We start from the raw sequence: 13,498 nt of genomic DNA, 5'->3' as shown, positions 1-13,498 counted from the left end.
GCAATAATGGGCAAGAAAAGAGCAATTTTTTAAGCCATTTTGCAGTAAGATAGGGCAATTTTTTGGAAACTTGTATAATTGTAAACTGATATGTATTGCCAACTGAACGCAGTTGTAATTGCAAGAGCATTTTTCCGAAAGTTTTAGATGATTACGAGTGAGCAATTAAAAGTAATTGCAGGGCAGGAAGGAGCAAATAAAGAGCAATTGTTGAAGTCGTCATTTATTGAGATACGACAAATTTTATGCGCCGGTATAACCTAGCAGATTGACACGTGCGACCAACTTCGCGTCGGTCCGAACAGTACGATGCTTTTCTTACAGATTTCTCGAAAACTACGAATGAGCAATTAAAAGTAATTGCAGGGCAGGAAGGAGCAAATAAAAAGCAATTGTTTAAGTCACTGCGTAATGTAGTGAAGGAAGTTTTAGAGTTTTCATGTGGAGGCGGACATACGATCTGTATTAATGTTACTAAAGATGCGCGCATGCGCACTTAGAAGTTACTAGGTTACAGTTTCATATTTTTATTTATGAAATTTGTTGTTTATTGGCCTAATTGTTGCTTATTAACGGTTGAGCAATTAATTCTGAGCAAAGAGCAATTTTTTGGTAGCTTGTGTAGTTCGTTTTGTACATTATTGTAGAAGTTTCGGGATAGTGTATGTCGTTGCCAACACATGAAAGTCCCTAGATGCCCAAAAAAGTTTTTTGATAATATTTCGAAAACGAAAGGTGAGCAATTAAAAATAATTGATGAGCAATTATGGGCAATTAAAGAGCAATTTTTTGACCTATGTTTTATTGGATTTGGTTACTAGTGTGAGCTAACTTCACATGGGTCCGACACCGACACCGACAAGAGCAGTTAATTCCGAAGCCTGGTATAAGTCGCAGTGCCATGTTTCATGGAATTTCAAGTTAACCGTCAAGTATTAAAAGTCCTATTCTGCATTCATGGTATAGTTAACTCTTTAAGCATCCATCATTGGCGTTATATATTAATTAGACGCTTTGCTTTTACTACAACAACACAAAAATGTCTGTGAAACATGTACGGCGAGGTATATTTGAATAATAATACAAATTCTGATATAAAGACAACATCGAGAAATTATTGTTGAATTTCCTATTAATCAGTTTTCGTTTAACTACTTTATTAAATCTGTCTTCTAATTCTATTTCTTTTTTCTGCATGATCAACTCTGTTAATCTTTTCGTATCAATGTTTACTTTTTAGAGTATGAAACACGTTTATTTATCAATACTAGAACACAAATTAGAAACGCAAACGGTACTACGGAGACAAATCTTAATTCATTGATTCGTGATGAAGGTTTCAAGAATCAAAAGAAAGAAGGAAGACATAATTTAATCACAGATACAGCACATATGCAGGAAAACAGTATTAACGAGAATAACAGTAGGAATAATGTTATGAGAATCGAAAGATTAGATGGTTTATGTTCACTGAAACGTATATCTCATGTAAATCATTCGAATGAAGCTATCCATTCCCCTTTTACGTCCAGAGGTAAGGAGGAAAATGTGAGAAAAGTACAACCAACAGTTGAACCTGATGTGAACTCGTGCACACAGAAGCTGGTAGATGTTCAAACATCTGAAAAGTTATCGAAAAGTTTATCCTCTGTAAAAGTACATTTTGTTGACCCTCTGAAATTAAGTAGATTAAGAAACCCAACAATGAGATCGAAAATACCGATAAGGATTCCCAATTTTCAACTTCGCAACAGATCGAAGCTTATTACAAATTTAAGCACTCAGGTTTCAAGACCTTCGTTTGAAAGATCTGTTAAAAAACCAAGTAATTTCTAATGAATATTGATGTAAAAATTAACATAAGCTAACAATGATAACTATCGCTAACAAAAATTTTCACTTTCAGGCTTGAAGTATTCTGTAGCCACAAAAATATTAGATTTCCTCAAAATTCCTAAGAGAATATTTGCTAAATCGGAATCCATTGTAGACGCGAGACGACGATTGAAGGAAAAGCATATGACATTGAGTAATACACCGTAACGTTATTATAAAATTTATAACTTGATTTTATTTTATGGTCAGTTGTTTTTTAAAGTTTCTTATATTTTAGTTACGCCGGTGAATAAATCAACAAGAGCCAGAATTAATTTAAGAGAAAAAAGTAAACTACTTAACGAGTCAAGTAATAACCTGCATAATCGATCTGGATTAAAGATCAGAAAAAATGATGCTACCAACTATATCTTGAAAAAAAACTCGCATTCGATAAGGTAAAGCTACAAATACGTTAAACAATTGTGAAATCATGGAGTAACGCTTTAACATTTCTTCTCTTCTTTCGGTCGTGCAGAAACCAGGTCTCACAGCAACAACAAACTAGAACAATTTTAAAGGGTGTGAGAACGAATCGACGTTTCGAACTTCAAATGAAAGCCAGAAATATAAATCTTAAATGAAAGATCTGTCATTTTCTCGTACGATATATACTGTATCATCGTGCAAGCACACTAACGTTCGATCTTTTTATTTTTTATAACTGTCACAAAGGTATTAATGTAATTTGTTCTCCTATATCTCCTTTCCTTTCAATTTCGAAATATATATATGAGCAGTTTATAAAGTGTATCGACAAATTTGTTCGTTATTGTATTGTATTAAATAAATAAAATGTATATTTTTCATTAGTACGAAATTGTAAATACAAAACAAAGAAAAAAAATAGGAGAAATGCTTGAATTTTTTTTGTTAATGTTTACAAAAGCGATGATATAGCGAGCCTTTATCTCGTTCGCGAAAACCGTTGTTTGTGATATACGTGACCAACCGAAGGTCGCCTTCGGTAGGAGATTCCGTTACGCTAACAACAAACACGGTAAATTTAAGTATGATTCGTTTTTAGCTACTACAGTTGAAGTCGAACAGGTAAACGACCTGTGTCAGCTGTTTGAATTTCAGGCCTGAAGAAGAGGTCTCCTCCTCTCTATGCATTCGCCTATCGACGATTCCTTTAATTACAAAGGAAAGTCGAACATACAGTCCACTGCACTACCTTCGCGTTAGAGGCAAGGTATTGCCACCAACTAGGTAAGGATAGACCTAACATCCTATGTATCTTTCTGTCCCTGATTTTTGGGGTGCTAGCACCCCATTATCATTTTAGTGTCACCGCCAATATTATCGGCGAAGTCTCGAAGCAGATTGCAGCGCTATGAGTTTTCGGAATTACAATTGAAATGGAGTAGACAGGTTATATTAAGCCCGCAATTTTTGAATGTTTATGTAAGAATAATAATTAATAACTACATTGCGAATTTCATTCATTTATGCCAAAATATACAAAATATGAAGAATATAAATCAAGTTGGAATATTTAGAAAATAAGACATACGGTTATTTAAGTTTTATTCCGTTATTAAGTTTTTTGAAAATTTTAATTCAAATAAAAATTCACAGTCTGATATTAACTTTAAAATTGTGTTATAAATATATTTGACACAATAACACAGAAGAAAGGAATACAATAAAACAATGCAAAATGAAAGTACATACAGCTAGGGCAGTAAAGACTTTGTTGAGATTATGAAATTAAAAATTTTATGTAATAGACAATAGGCAATCGCGTTTATTGCTGCCAGATGTGGGAATCCGAGTTTCTTTTAAATACCTTGTATTTTCATGCGTATTTTCGAAATTACACATCTGGCAGAATAAAGTAATTTCCTGCTTTCTTCGAGCGAAGTGTTTCTTCCTAATAACCATCGAGGGCCGTATTGTCCCGCAATCGGTAGCTCATCCTCTTCGGACTCACAGAGGGTTGACGCTGACTCGCACTATAATAAACGCGATTGCCTCTTCAAAAGGAACAGTAATTAGTTAATATAACATGCTATCGTTATCTGAAGAAGACAGTTGAACATACAACATATTGTTTTGCTTTATTATTCAACTGTTTTATGTATTAAACAATATGCATGATTAAACAGTTACTGAGAATCGCTGCTTACGCCTGGCCTCTGCGCCGCGGCGGCTGGACGCAGCGGCTGGACGCGCGTCGGAGACCGCATATCCGATAGACAAACAGAAATAAATATAAAGTAAAAACTTATCTGATATAGTTGCAAAAATTGTTATTTCTAACAGTACAAACACTCGCAACAATTAATTTTTCTAATAGGAATATTATGTAGTTTTCAATTGAACTTTAAATCTTCACTGACCACAGACACTTGAACGAATGATCATTCCGCGTTTCGGTGACTCCGCGATCCGTTGTTTCGCGATCGCTATTTAATTACTATAGCAACTGCCTTTTATTAACGGATTTCTCAGCGAGGTACCTGGTTATCCGAAAATCATTGCACGGATTTTTTCACATCGAAAAATAAAAAAAAATGAGCTCTGAAACGAGTAGCCTTATGGAAAAAATGTATCCTTGCAATGTTTTAGTCATTATATAATTATACATGTTGTTTATTGTTCACTAAATGTATAAATAATAACATCGCTAATGAATACTCGCAACGTCTCGCACTCATCGCAAACAGTACGAGAGGTTCAGTGTCAGTGACCCTTGCATCGATGAAAATGTAACAAGTACAGATGGTTTATAAACACATGGTTCAACTTACAACATAATTGTTCAATTATGAAAAATTGAAAAATATCCTACCATTCGTTTCCATCTGTTTCGGAATTTAAACTCTTTTTTCAAATATGTAAACCGCGCCAATTTTCAATAAAACATTTACAAGGAATTATAACTGTTTATTATAATTTAAATTATGTTTGATCCCTAGTACATTGTGTAATATAATTTCTAACCATGATATTTTTTAGTTATATACATTAATATATATACATTAAGAAGTTTTTATAGTTTAATAGTTCAAATCGTTAGAAAACTGTATTGTTTAATAACTTAATACATTAAAAGTTTTCAAAATTTAATATCTCAATAGCTGATACGTAGAGTATAGTTATTATTTATGTAAATAGTATATTTAATTATACTATTACATAAAATTTTTAATTTCATAATTTTTTTTTTAAATTATTTTCTTCCTTTAATGGTTTTATTTTTAACGAAAAAGAATTTAGAGAAAGGATATACTGATTTTTACATACTTTGGCGACGAAAAGATTGGCTTGAATTGGCTTTCATAAGTACAATCAGAGTTACACTCACACATTTTGTTGAGCTAGTATTAAAAATAGTGCCTTGACAGTGGCAGGAAATATGCATATGCTCTTATAAACACAATGTGTATTATCCGTAGCAACTAAACAGTTAACTAAATAGATTCATCGCAAATAATAATTCTCTACCTTTATGGATTCTATTGAAACCTCGTATAACAATAGGTAATTCAACTCTATTTCCATGTACCATTACAGAAAAAAATGTATCAAAATGTTCGAAAATCAAATCAAAACATTAAAAATGCGAAATAATAAACATAACTTTTCTATTAGTCAACGTTAACTTTCTCAATCAGTTTCAATTATTGCACACTAAATAATGAGTAAAAAAACATAGTATGTATGTGCACATAGTCCAAAATTCTTGAAAATATCAGACTTGCATCATCAGCGACTTCAATTGGTCATAACGCCGTGATGGTTTTTTGGCCATCCCTCGCAAAAATTTAGCTAAATAATTAAAATTGATTACAAGACAGGAAGGAGCAAAAAAAGAGCACTGCGCAATGTGATGGAACAATTTTTTGAGTTTTCATGTAGATGCGAGCGTACGATCTGTTGCGATCTATATCAGGGTCTCGATAGAGACTCGCACCAAGTACATTCACACCACGAGTGGTGGGGATGAACTGGCGTGAGGCTCTCGCCGAGACTATCTATCCCAGCAAAAACATCGTCGGTGTAAAAATGTACACCCAGTACATTTGCAGAAATCGCGATTATTCCGATCTTACAAAGTATCGAAATCAAATAATAAAGCCAAGTGCATTAGCTTTTTATTGTTTATGTGAATGAATACTTCAATGTACGCTCTAAAAAATTTGTCACATAAGTATCACTTTAGGAATCATACACAATGTGCGCTCTAAAAAATTTGCAAGACAAATATCGCTTTAGAAGTCATGCACAAATTGAAAAATTAAACTTAAAATGTACTTGGCGAGCTCTTTTGCGAAAAAAATGTTTTTATCAGGCCCTACAGGGATTACGAGAGACTAGAAGGATTATAATTTCTAGCTAGGACATCAAGAGTCTCGGTAGCAACTCGCGCCAAGCGATGTTTGTCTTGCAAATTTTTTAGAGCGCACATTGTGTATGATTCCTAAAATGATACTTATGTGGCAAATTTTTTAGAGCGTACATTGATGTATTCATTCACATAGACTATAAAAAGCTAATGTACTTGGCTTTATTATTTGATTTCGATACTTTGTAAAATCGGAATAATCGCGATTTCTGCAAATGTACTGGGTGTACATTTTTACACCGACGATGTTTTTGCTGGGATATACCGATAGTGTTTTTGTTAGGATCAAAATAATCACGATTTTTGTGGATGTACATACATACTTGGCGCATATTTTTACACTGACAGTGTTTTTGTTGGGTTTTTCATTTCCTTAGCACACCTGAAAGAGTTCAGACGTATTCATAAATAAAACATTATTTTTCTTCGAATAGTTCAAATCATTTATTTTTAACAATTAAAGTTACAGTTTTGAGTTACTTAGTTATTCGTTTTGAGTGCGCTGACAGAGTCGGTTCGCGTTCACGAGCAGAGCGCAGCAGCGCAGCAGAGCGCTTTAGTGCTCCACGGGCATCGATCCACGTTCCAAGTTCCTGCAAACACTAGATCTTCGAGTGGGCCGCGCAACAACTGTCACCCTGTATGCTCTAAGGTTAATTTCGGACTGCAGCCAAAATCGAGCTATTGTAAGCTGAGATTCCTCATTGTACGGTAGACAGCGCTACGGTAGGAAATCCTCAAACGTTACAACACTGCATACTACTAGGTATTACACAGTAAATGTAAAAAATAGGTTAAGACTCACGTGGTCGCTTCGAAAATTTCGAAAGCTTTTATTCTCTCAGTATAAAACTTTTCGTCGAATACGATATAGAAACATTTAAAAATGTATGAATTGTAGTTATAAATGAATGCCAAGTTTTGTATCTTACTTATGTAAAAACTGGTAGTGTTTTGTGTAACATTTGTTAAGGAAAATATAAAAGGAAGATGGGACGAAAAGCTAAATTTGACGGGACAACCGTTCCAAAAGGTCCTGGCCGCAAAGCAAAAAAGCAAGGAGACCCATCCTTTCCAAAAGGTTTATTAGGTATGAACGATTTTTAGTCTATTTTCAAAATTAGAGCAATATTGAAATTGAGTTGTTCATTATAAACAAAACAAGAATTTAAAACTTGCAATTCTATTTTATAGTACAAGAAGAGAAAACACTCAGTCATAGGCAAAGGCAACGTGCCAGGAAACGATTATTAAAGCAGAGTTTAAAAGAGAATTTAAAAAAGTTAAAAAAGGAGAAGTATAAACAAAAGGAAGTTATAGCGAATCAAAATGTAAGTTCTGTAATTTAAGCGATCAACATGTAACACTATGCTTTAACATTTTATTCTGTATGTGTATGCACATATGCATGTGTAACAAAACTATTCGATTTTAAAAAAAGTAATGTGTTTGCATTTATCATATCAGTAGATACCTTTACAATTCATTAGTGTTGTATGCTAAAATATAAAATAAAATCCTGTGTTAACGCTAAAACTACCAACAGTAAATGTATACATTTGTTTCAAAATCATAGGAGCATAAATAATGCATAATTAGAGAAAATAGAATTCATGTACAAATATATAGACATTTCTTCAATTTTATTCGTTATTAGTTAAGAATAAACTTAAAGTTTTCTTAGAATAGATCATAAATTAAAAATAGTTGTACGGTTCATTTTAACTTGTTTAGTAGTTCTAGTATTAATAGTATAATACATTGTCCACATTAGTTATAGCATTTGAATAAATATTTTAATTGTTTTAGAATGTTAAAAATGTATCAAAAGAACTCAAGAAAAATAAAGGGAAGAAATCAGTTAAGCCTGTACCATTTACAAATAATGATATAAGCAATGAAAATGAAAAAATGGAATTTAACGAAAATAGTAATGTATCTGATGCTAAAAATGTAATGAAAAGTCAAAAGACAAATACAAATAAGAAGTTAATAGATAGTGATTTGGAGGATGTAAATGATGTGGAAAATGGGAATGAACATGATTTTAGTAATGTAGTTAATCAAGATGAGAATATGGAAGATGAGGAAACAGATCAAGATGAAGATGAAGTAGATGAAAGTAATGATTCTGGTGAAAATAATGATCTGCTTCCCATAGAAAGGGCAAACAAAAAATTAAGGAAGAAACAAGAAGAAGAGCAGTAAATATATTTTTTAATTAGAATGGATTAAAATTTGTTTCCCTAATTATTCTTTAACTGTCGTTTCTTAGAAAATTGGCAGAAGAGGAGATGAAAGACATGACTTTGCAAGAATTTGATTTTACATTTCCAACTGAAGAAGAGCTTGCAAATGTGCAAACTAATCTCAAGGATGTACAGCAGCGTATAAAAGATGTTGTCTTGATATTGTCCGATTTTAAAAAATTACGTGACCCAAATAGGTATGATACTACTATACAGAGCTAGTAAAGTTACATCTGGAAAAAATATAGATCTATATGATTACAGTAGATATGACTGCTTGATTTCGTATATACTTTCAAATGTAGCGTATTATTGGCCAAACTAGTCATAACTACTAATTGAATCGACGTATTCCGTTTATACGAAATGTTACTACTAGTTGAAAGTGTGTCTCGCCTTCAAACTTACCAGCTCTGCATAGTACAGACTGAAGCATATAAAAAAATAAGATAAAAGCTACTTTATTGTTTCATTTAGATCACGATCAGATTACGTGGATTTGCTTAGGAAAGATTTATGTATATATTATAGTTATAATGAGTTCTTAATGGAGAAATTGATGCAAATATTTTCATTGGACGAGCTGTTAGAATTTTTGGAAGCAAGTGAAATTCAAAGGCCAATGACGATACGAACGAATACGTTGAAAACACGTCGCCGTGATTTAGCTGAAGTATTTATCCGATCAAATATAAAACATATATTTTACAAATTTCTTGTTAGTCTTCACGAACTTTTTAATATTTTAGGCTTTAATTAATAGAGGAGTTAATTTAAATCCAATAGGAAAATGGACAAAAGTTGGATTAGTAATATACTCTTCACAAGTTCCAATGGGTGCAACACCAGAATACTTGGCAGGACATTACATTCTACAGGGTGCATCTAGTTTTCTACCAGTTATGGCATTGGAGCCTAAAGAAAATGAACGAATTTTGGATATGTGTGCTGCACCTGGCGGAAAATCTTCATACATATCGGCTTTTATGAAAAATACTGGTGTTCTGTTCTCGAATGACGTGAACGAGGAAAGGATAAAGGCAGTTGTTGGTAATTTCCACAGACTTGGTATTGTAAACTCTGTAATTTGTTCCTACGATGGAAGAAAGTTACCATCAGTAAGTAATAATTTATTTACTTATATAATGTGAATTAATATTTGTATATTATTTAAATTATGTACTTTCAGGTTATCAAAGGTTTTGATAGAGTCTTATTGGATGCACCATGTACTGGAACGGGTGTTGTCTCGAAAGATCCTAGTGTTAAAACAAATAAAGACAAAGTAGATATACAACGTTGTTGTACGTTACAAAGAGAATTGCTTTTAGCAGCAATAGATTGCACTAATGCTCGTTCGGAATCTGGTGGAATTATCGTTTATTCTACTTGTTCGATCCTTCCAGAGGAGAACGAATGGGTTATTGATTATGCCCTTAAAAAACGTGATGTTAAATTAGTGACTACAGGCCTAGAATTTGGTACTGAAGGTTTTACCAGTTATAGACAGCACAGGTTTCATCCTTCGTTAAAATTAACCAAACGTTTTTATCCGCATGTACATAACATGGATGGATTTTTTGTAGCGAAGTTAAAAAAATTTTCTAATATTGTTCAAAAAAAGAAAGATACAGTGGAAGAATCCATTGATTAATATTAGTGAAATAAAATTAATCGCTATGGTTATAATGATTGTTGTAATATTTGAAGAAGTACTGTTTAGACAGTTTAAATATATTAAAAATATATAGTTGTAATACGTATGTACAGAATTTGTATTTTACAGTAAATTTTATATATAAATTATATAGTCTCCCATACTTATAGTAATGCATTTGAAATCATACATATTCTTGCACCATGAAAGAAAATCTCATACAAAATAATAGCAAATATAAGTGATAAATTTACGAAGTACAGGACTTATTTTTTTCATAAGTATGTTTTTGTTAATGAAAAAATATACTTTTCAATTGCTTTTCACAAAGTCTTTTTACCTCATCTAAAACAAGCGTTACAGTTTTAATTCATGTAGTTATATATACATAATGACATTTAAGTATATATATAAGTGCATACCTTCTATATCAATTATGCTTGCACTTTTTTGTTGAATGATTACAAAAAATTCTCTCAAATTTGATAACTTTCCAATAACCCAATAATCACTCATAGTTTTTATAATGATTTCACCAGCCTCTTTCAACCTAGAATATAAGAAACCATGTTCCAATATAAAATTCATATGCAATACATATCAATCAAAATGCTACTACATAGTGTATTAACTTATTTGTATCATTGTATATGTCAGTAACAATTCTGAGTACTTCAGGAGTTGTCAGTACATTAGAACATCGCCTATTATCTAAGTGAATTGTACTTTTATATGCTAAATTAAGTTTATTAAAATACAGATACTTTGTGCAAGTTTCTGGAGTAATTATCACATTTTTAGCACACTGTTCCGCAACTGAACTAACAAGAGTAGTTAATTGCGGACCAAGAAAACTGTCGAGACTTTTAAAAAAATCTATCAACAGACTTGTTTTACCTGCAAAGTAAACATTTTAGTTTTATGCATTTAAGAAATTATCTTTTTTTTAAAGACGATATACGCACTGTCGACGAAAAGGCAAATAGTAGCGCTTAAAGCTCGATAAACCACTAAATACAAAGAAACAGGTTGTGTTGAATAATTTATAAATACTTTAGGAGATTTACCAATTAAACTTGGTTCGTTAATACTTGATGGACCAGTGACAAATCTGAAAAGTTTATACAATTCGCTAGTTTTACTTTTCTATAAATACAGAAGTAAATATTGTATATATACTAACTTTCCATAATGTGTTGTAGTAAATGGTGAAGGGGAATTTCTGGGCATTGAACCCCCATGTAATTCTTTTTCAAGATGAGCTGGTAAAAGTGTACTTACTAAATAATTATAAACTACTTGCATATCTTCAGGCTCCAAACCACTCCTAAATAATAAAATATTACTTTTACAGTGTATTACTTTACCATAATAATAATCACAATATTACTAACCATACAACTTGATCATTATAAAGGAATGCTGTATATTTCACTTGTGAAAACATAGCTTCTACGAGATTCATAAAACATTGCACTCTCAAAAATGTTATTTTATTCAAAGGTAAAAACTGCAAACCTTGGAAAATATCCAATATATCACTATTATTTAACTTGAGAGATAGTAAATACTGAAAAAAGTGCATAAGTTGTACATCATATACTAAATGTATTTAACACTTGTATTAACAAAAATATATTTACTCTTGAATAAAAGTGTTCAAGTTTGTGTTTCAACAATGTTATAGAGCCACATTCAGGTTCATTAATAATAGTGTCAAATGAACCCATAAATAGTCTGAACATAACATATGCCTGTTTTAATATAGACTGACAGACACTGCTTGAAACTTCATCATGTTGATATTCTATGTATTTATTACCATCTTTTTCCCTACATGCATATGGTAATCCAACAATCTATTAAATGATCACATGTTTTTAGAATTTTATTAAACATTAATGCCTTCCAAAAATATTGTTTGACAAATTTGTTCTTTGAATATTTCAGAAAACTTACCATTACCATCCAAAAATTAGGTTCTGGTTGATAATATATTTGACGAGTTTTATGTGTGTGACAGTAATCACAAGGTTGACCAGGATTAAACGATCTAAACAAATCAATAACATAATGTAATTATGTAAACTAAATATAAAGACATAAGAAGTTTATTGCAGATACATAATATTATTATACTTACTCTGCAAATTTAATAATCGCTTCGCTCAACCCTATATTCTTTATCTGAACGTCTATATCTTTTTCTGGATAATAATAAAGTATTTTTTTCTCTTCCTGTATGGAAAACATACACGATGAGTTATCTGTATGAAATATGTATTGTGAACTACAAATTTTACAATTCGCAAAACATTCAAGTATAAAAAATTTCATGTACTTGCCTCTCCTTCTTTTTTTGCATATGTTCCATTAAATATATAAAAATGTTCCAAAGTAACCTCAGTTTTCGATGTCATTTTAACAAGTATACAAGAATATACGTGAGATTCTCCTTTGTATATAATAAAAAAGATACACCGGTCCTATCAAGTGATCGAAAGCTTAGTTATAAGCAAGTATAAGTTCTCTTACTCGACATCTCAAAATTAAAGAATAATCATAACCTCATATCTAAATGTTTCGATAAATTATTTCGAAATGTTGACAGATGCTAAGATGGCAGCACTAGGTCGCACAGTCGCAGAGCATTCTCTCTACCCGGTACCCTCTACTCGAATGAAATGAAAGAATGCTCTATGGCCTGCCTATGGTACACAGTTTATAATCATATATGTGTATGTTTGCATGTACATTATATTATTATTTTTTGGAAAATCTATAGAACTGCAGATTGAAGGGCGTGCATTTTTGAGAGATATTAATTCCGGACTATCAATCTACGCTATTAGATTTGTAAAATTCTCGTTGATTCATTTTATTTTCTGCTTGAATTATCTGAGAATTTTAAGTCGTTTAAATTTCCTGCCTTTTTTCCTCCTGACACTTGCTAAATCAGTTAATCACTGATTTTAACTAAAGTATTGTAAATTTCGAAAGAGTAAAGGAGGTGCAATTAAGCGCACCAAATGTGCAACTTTTCTGTGTAATCAAGTATATGAGAAAACGCAATATTTTAAAAGATATCGGTATGTTGTAATGTATGAAATTTAGAATTTCGTTTTCAATTTTTTTTTGGAGGGAAAAACTGTGAGGCTACAATTAAAAAGAGAGATATTTTCTGAGGGTTCCATTCGAGAGGAATAGGCTAGTATTTTTTTTCGAAATTCGTACTTCAACTCGCTGGGGTGGAAGTGGTTTGTAATTGGTTAGGTGTCAGTTCACTCTCCTCGTCACTAAGTCTACTTTTAATGCATCATCCTTTGCGTCTATGGTTCTACGTTATGTTTTGGTTATGTTTAA

At 31.9% G+C, this 13,498-nt stretch overlaps 3 protein-coding genes and 1 long non-coding RNA gene across 11 annotated transcripts; 2 read left to right on the top strand and 2 right to left on the bottom strand.

Moving 5' to 3' along the window:
• Positions 1-709: 709 nt before the first annotated feature.
• Positions 710-2,739, top strand: LOC143180205 (uncharacterized). Of its 4 annotated transcripts, none has more exons than XM_076379767.1 (5): positions 751-960; positions 1,241-1,825; positions 1,907-2,029; positions 2,114-2,273; positions 2,354-2,739. In XM_076379767.1, the coding sequence occupies exons 1-5, from the start codon at positions 909-911 to the stop codon at positions 2,457-2,459; spliced, it is 1,026 nt and encodes a 341-aa protein (XP_076235882.1). In that variant the 5' UTR covers positions 751-908; the 3' UTR covers positions 2,460-2,739. The 4 variants fall into 4 exon arrangements, with proteins under 4 accessions (XP_076235885.1, XP_076235882.1, XP_076235883.1 ...); XM_076379768.1 differs by having other exon boundaries at positions 755-1,064; positions 2,354-2,738; XM_076379769.1 differs by having other exon boundaries at positions 760-1,054; positions 2,354-2,737.
• Positions 2,740-6,552: 3,813 nt separating this feature from the next.
• LOC143180596 (uncharacterized) lies at positions 6,553-6,848 on the bottom strand. Its single transcript, XR_013002157.1, has 2 exons — positions 6,710-6,848; positions 6,553-6,611 (listed from the first exon to the last, which is right to left on the bottom strand). It is a non-coding gene; the product is annotated as an uncharacterized LOC143180596 (long non-coding RNA).
• Positions 6,849-6,851: 3 nt separating this feature from the next.
• Positions 6,852-10,174, top strand: LOC143180594 (28S rRNA (cytosine(4447)-C(5))-methyltransferase). 4 transcript variants are annotated; one of them, XM_076380445.1, is made up of 8 exons: positions 6,852-6,995; positions 7,203-7,319; positions 7,424-7,560; positions 8,039-8,433; positions 8,505-8,675; positions 8,956-9,151; positions 9,228-9,596; positions 9,668-10,174. In XM_076380445.1, exons 2-8 carry the CDS (start codon positions 7,220-7,222, stop codon positions 10,130-10,132), a joined length of 1,833 nt encoding a protein of 610 aa, XP_076236560.1. In that variant the 5' UTR covers positions 6,852-6,995; positions 7,203-7,219; the 3' UTR covers positions 10,133-10,174. The 4 variants fall into 4 exon arrangements, with proteins under 4 accessions (XP_076236560.1, XP_076236561.1, XP_076236562.1 ...); XM_076380446.1 differs by having other exon boundaries at positions 7,180-7,319; XM_076380447.1 differs by lacking the exon at positions 6,852-6,995 and having other exon boundaries at positions 7,011-7,319; positions 9,010-9,151.
• A 70-nt stretch (positions 10,175-10,244) lies between these two features.
• Positions 10,245-12,791, bottom strand: Ccz1 (vacuolar fusion protein CCZ1). 2 transcript variants are annotated; one of them, XM_076380450.1, is made up of 11 exons: positions 12,703-12,791; positions 12,477-12,621; positions 12,279-12,369; positions 12,095-12,188; positions 11,779-11,994; positions 11,530-11,705; positions 11,319-11,462; positions 11,101-11,246; positions 10,768-11,032; positions 10,558-10,685; positions 10,270-10,480 (listed from the first exon to the last, which is right to left on the bottom strand). In XM_076380450.1, the coding sequence occupies exons 2-11, from the start codon at positions 12,553-12,555 to the stop codon at positions 10,428-10,430; spliced, it is 1,392 nt and encodes a 463-aa protein (XP_076236565.1). In that variant the 5' UTR covers positions 12,556-12,621; positions 12,703-12,791; the 3' UTR covers positions 10,270-10,427. The 2 variants fall into 2 exon arrangements, with proteins under 2 accessions (XP_076236566.1, XP_076236565.1); XM_076380451.1 differs by lacking the exon at positions 12,703-12,791 and having other exon boundaries at positions 10,245-10,480; positions 10,900-11,032; positions 12,477-12,690.
• Positions 12,792-13,498: the final 707 nt, after the last annotated feature.

Source organism: Calliopsis andreniformis, chromosome 6, assembly GCF_051401765.1.
Source record: "Calliopsis andreniformis isolate RMS-2024a chromosome 6, iyCalAndr_principal, whole genome shotgun sequence".
Taxonomy (NCBI): domain Eukaryota; kingdom Metazoa; phylum Arthropoda; class Insecta; order Hymenoptera; family Andrenidae; genus Calliopsis; species Calliopsis andreniformis.
The sequence above is the reverse complement of the archived record's forward strand: the minus strand, read 5'-3'. Positions and strand labels throughout refer to the sequence as shown.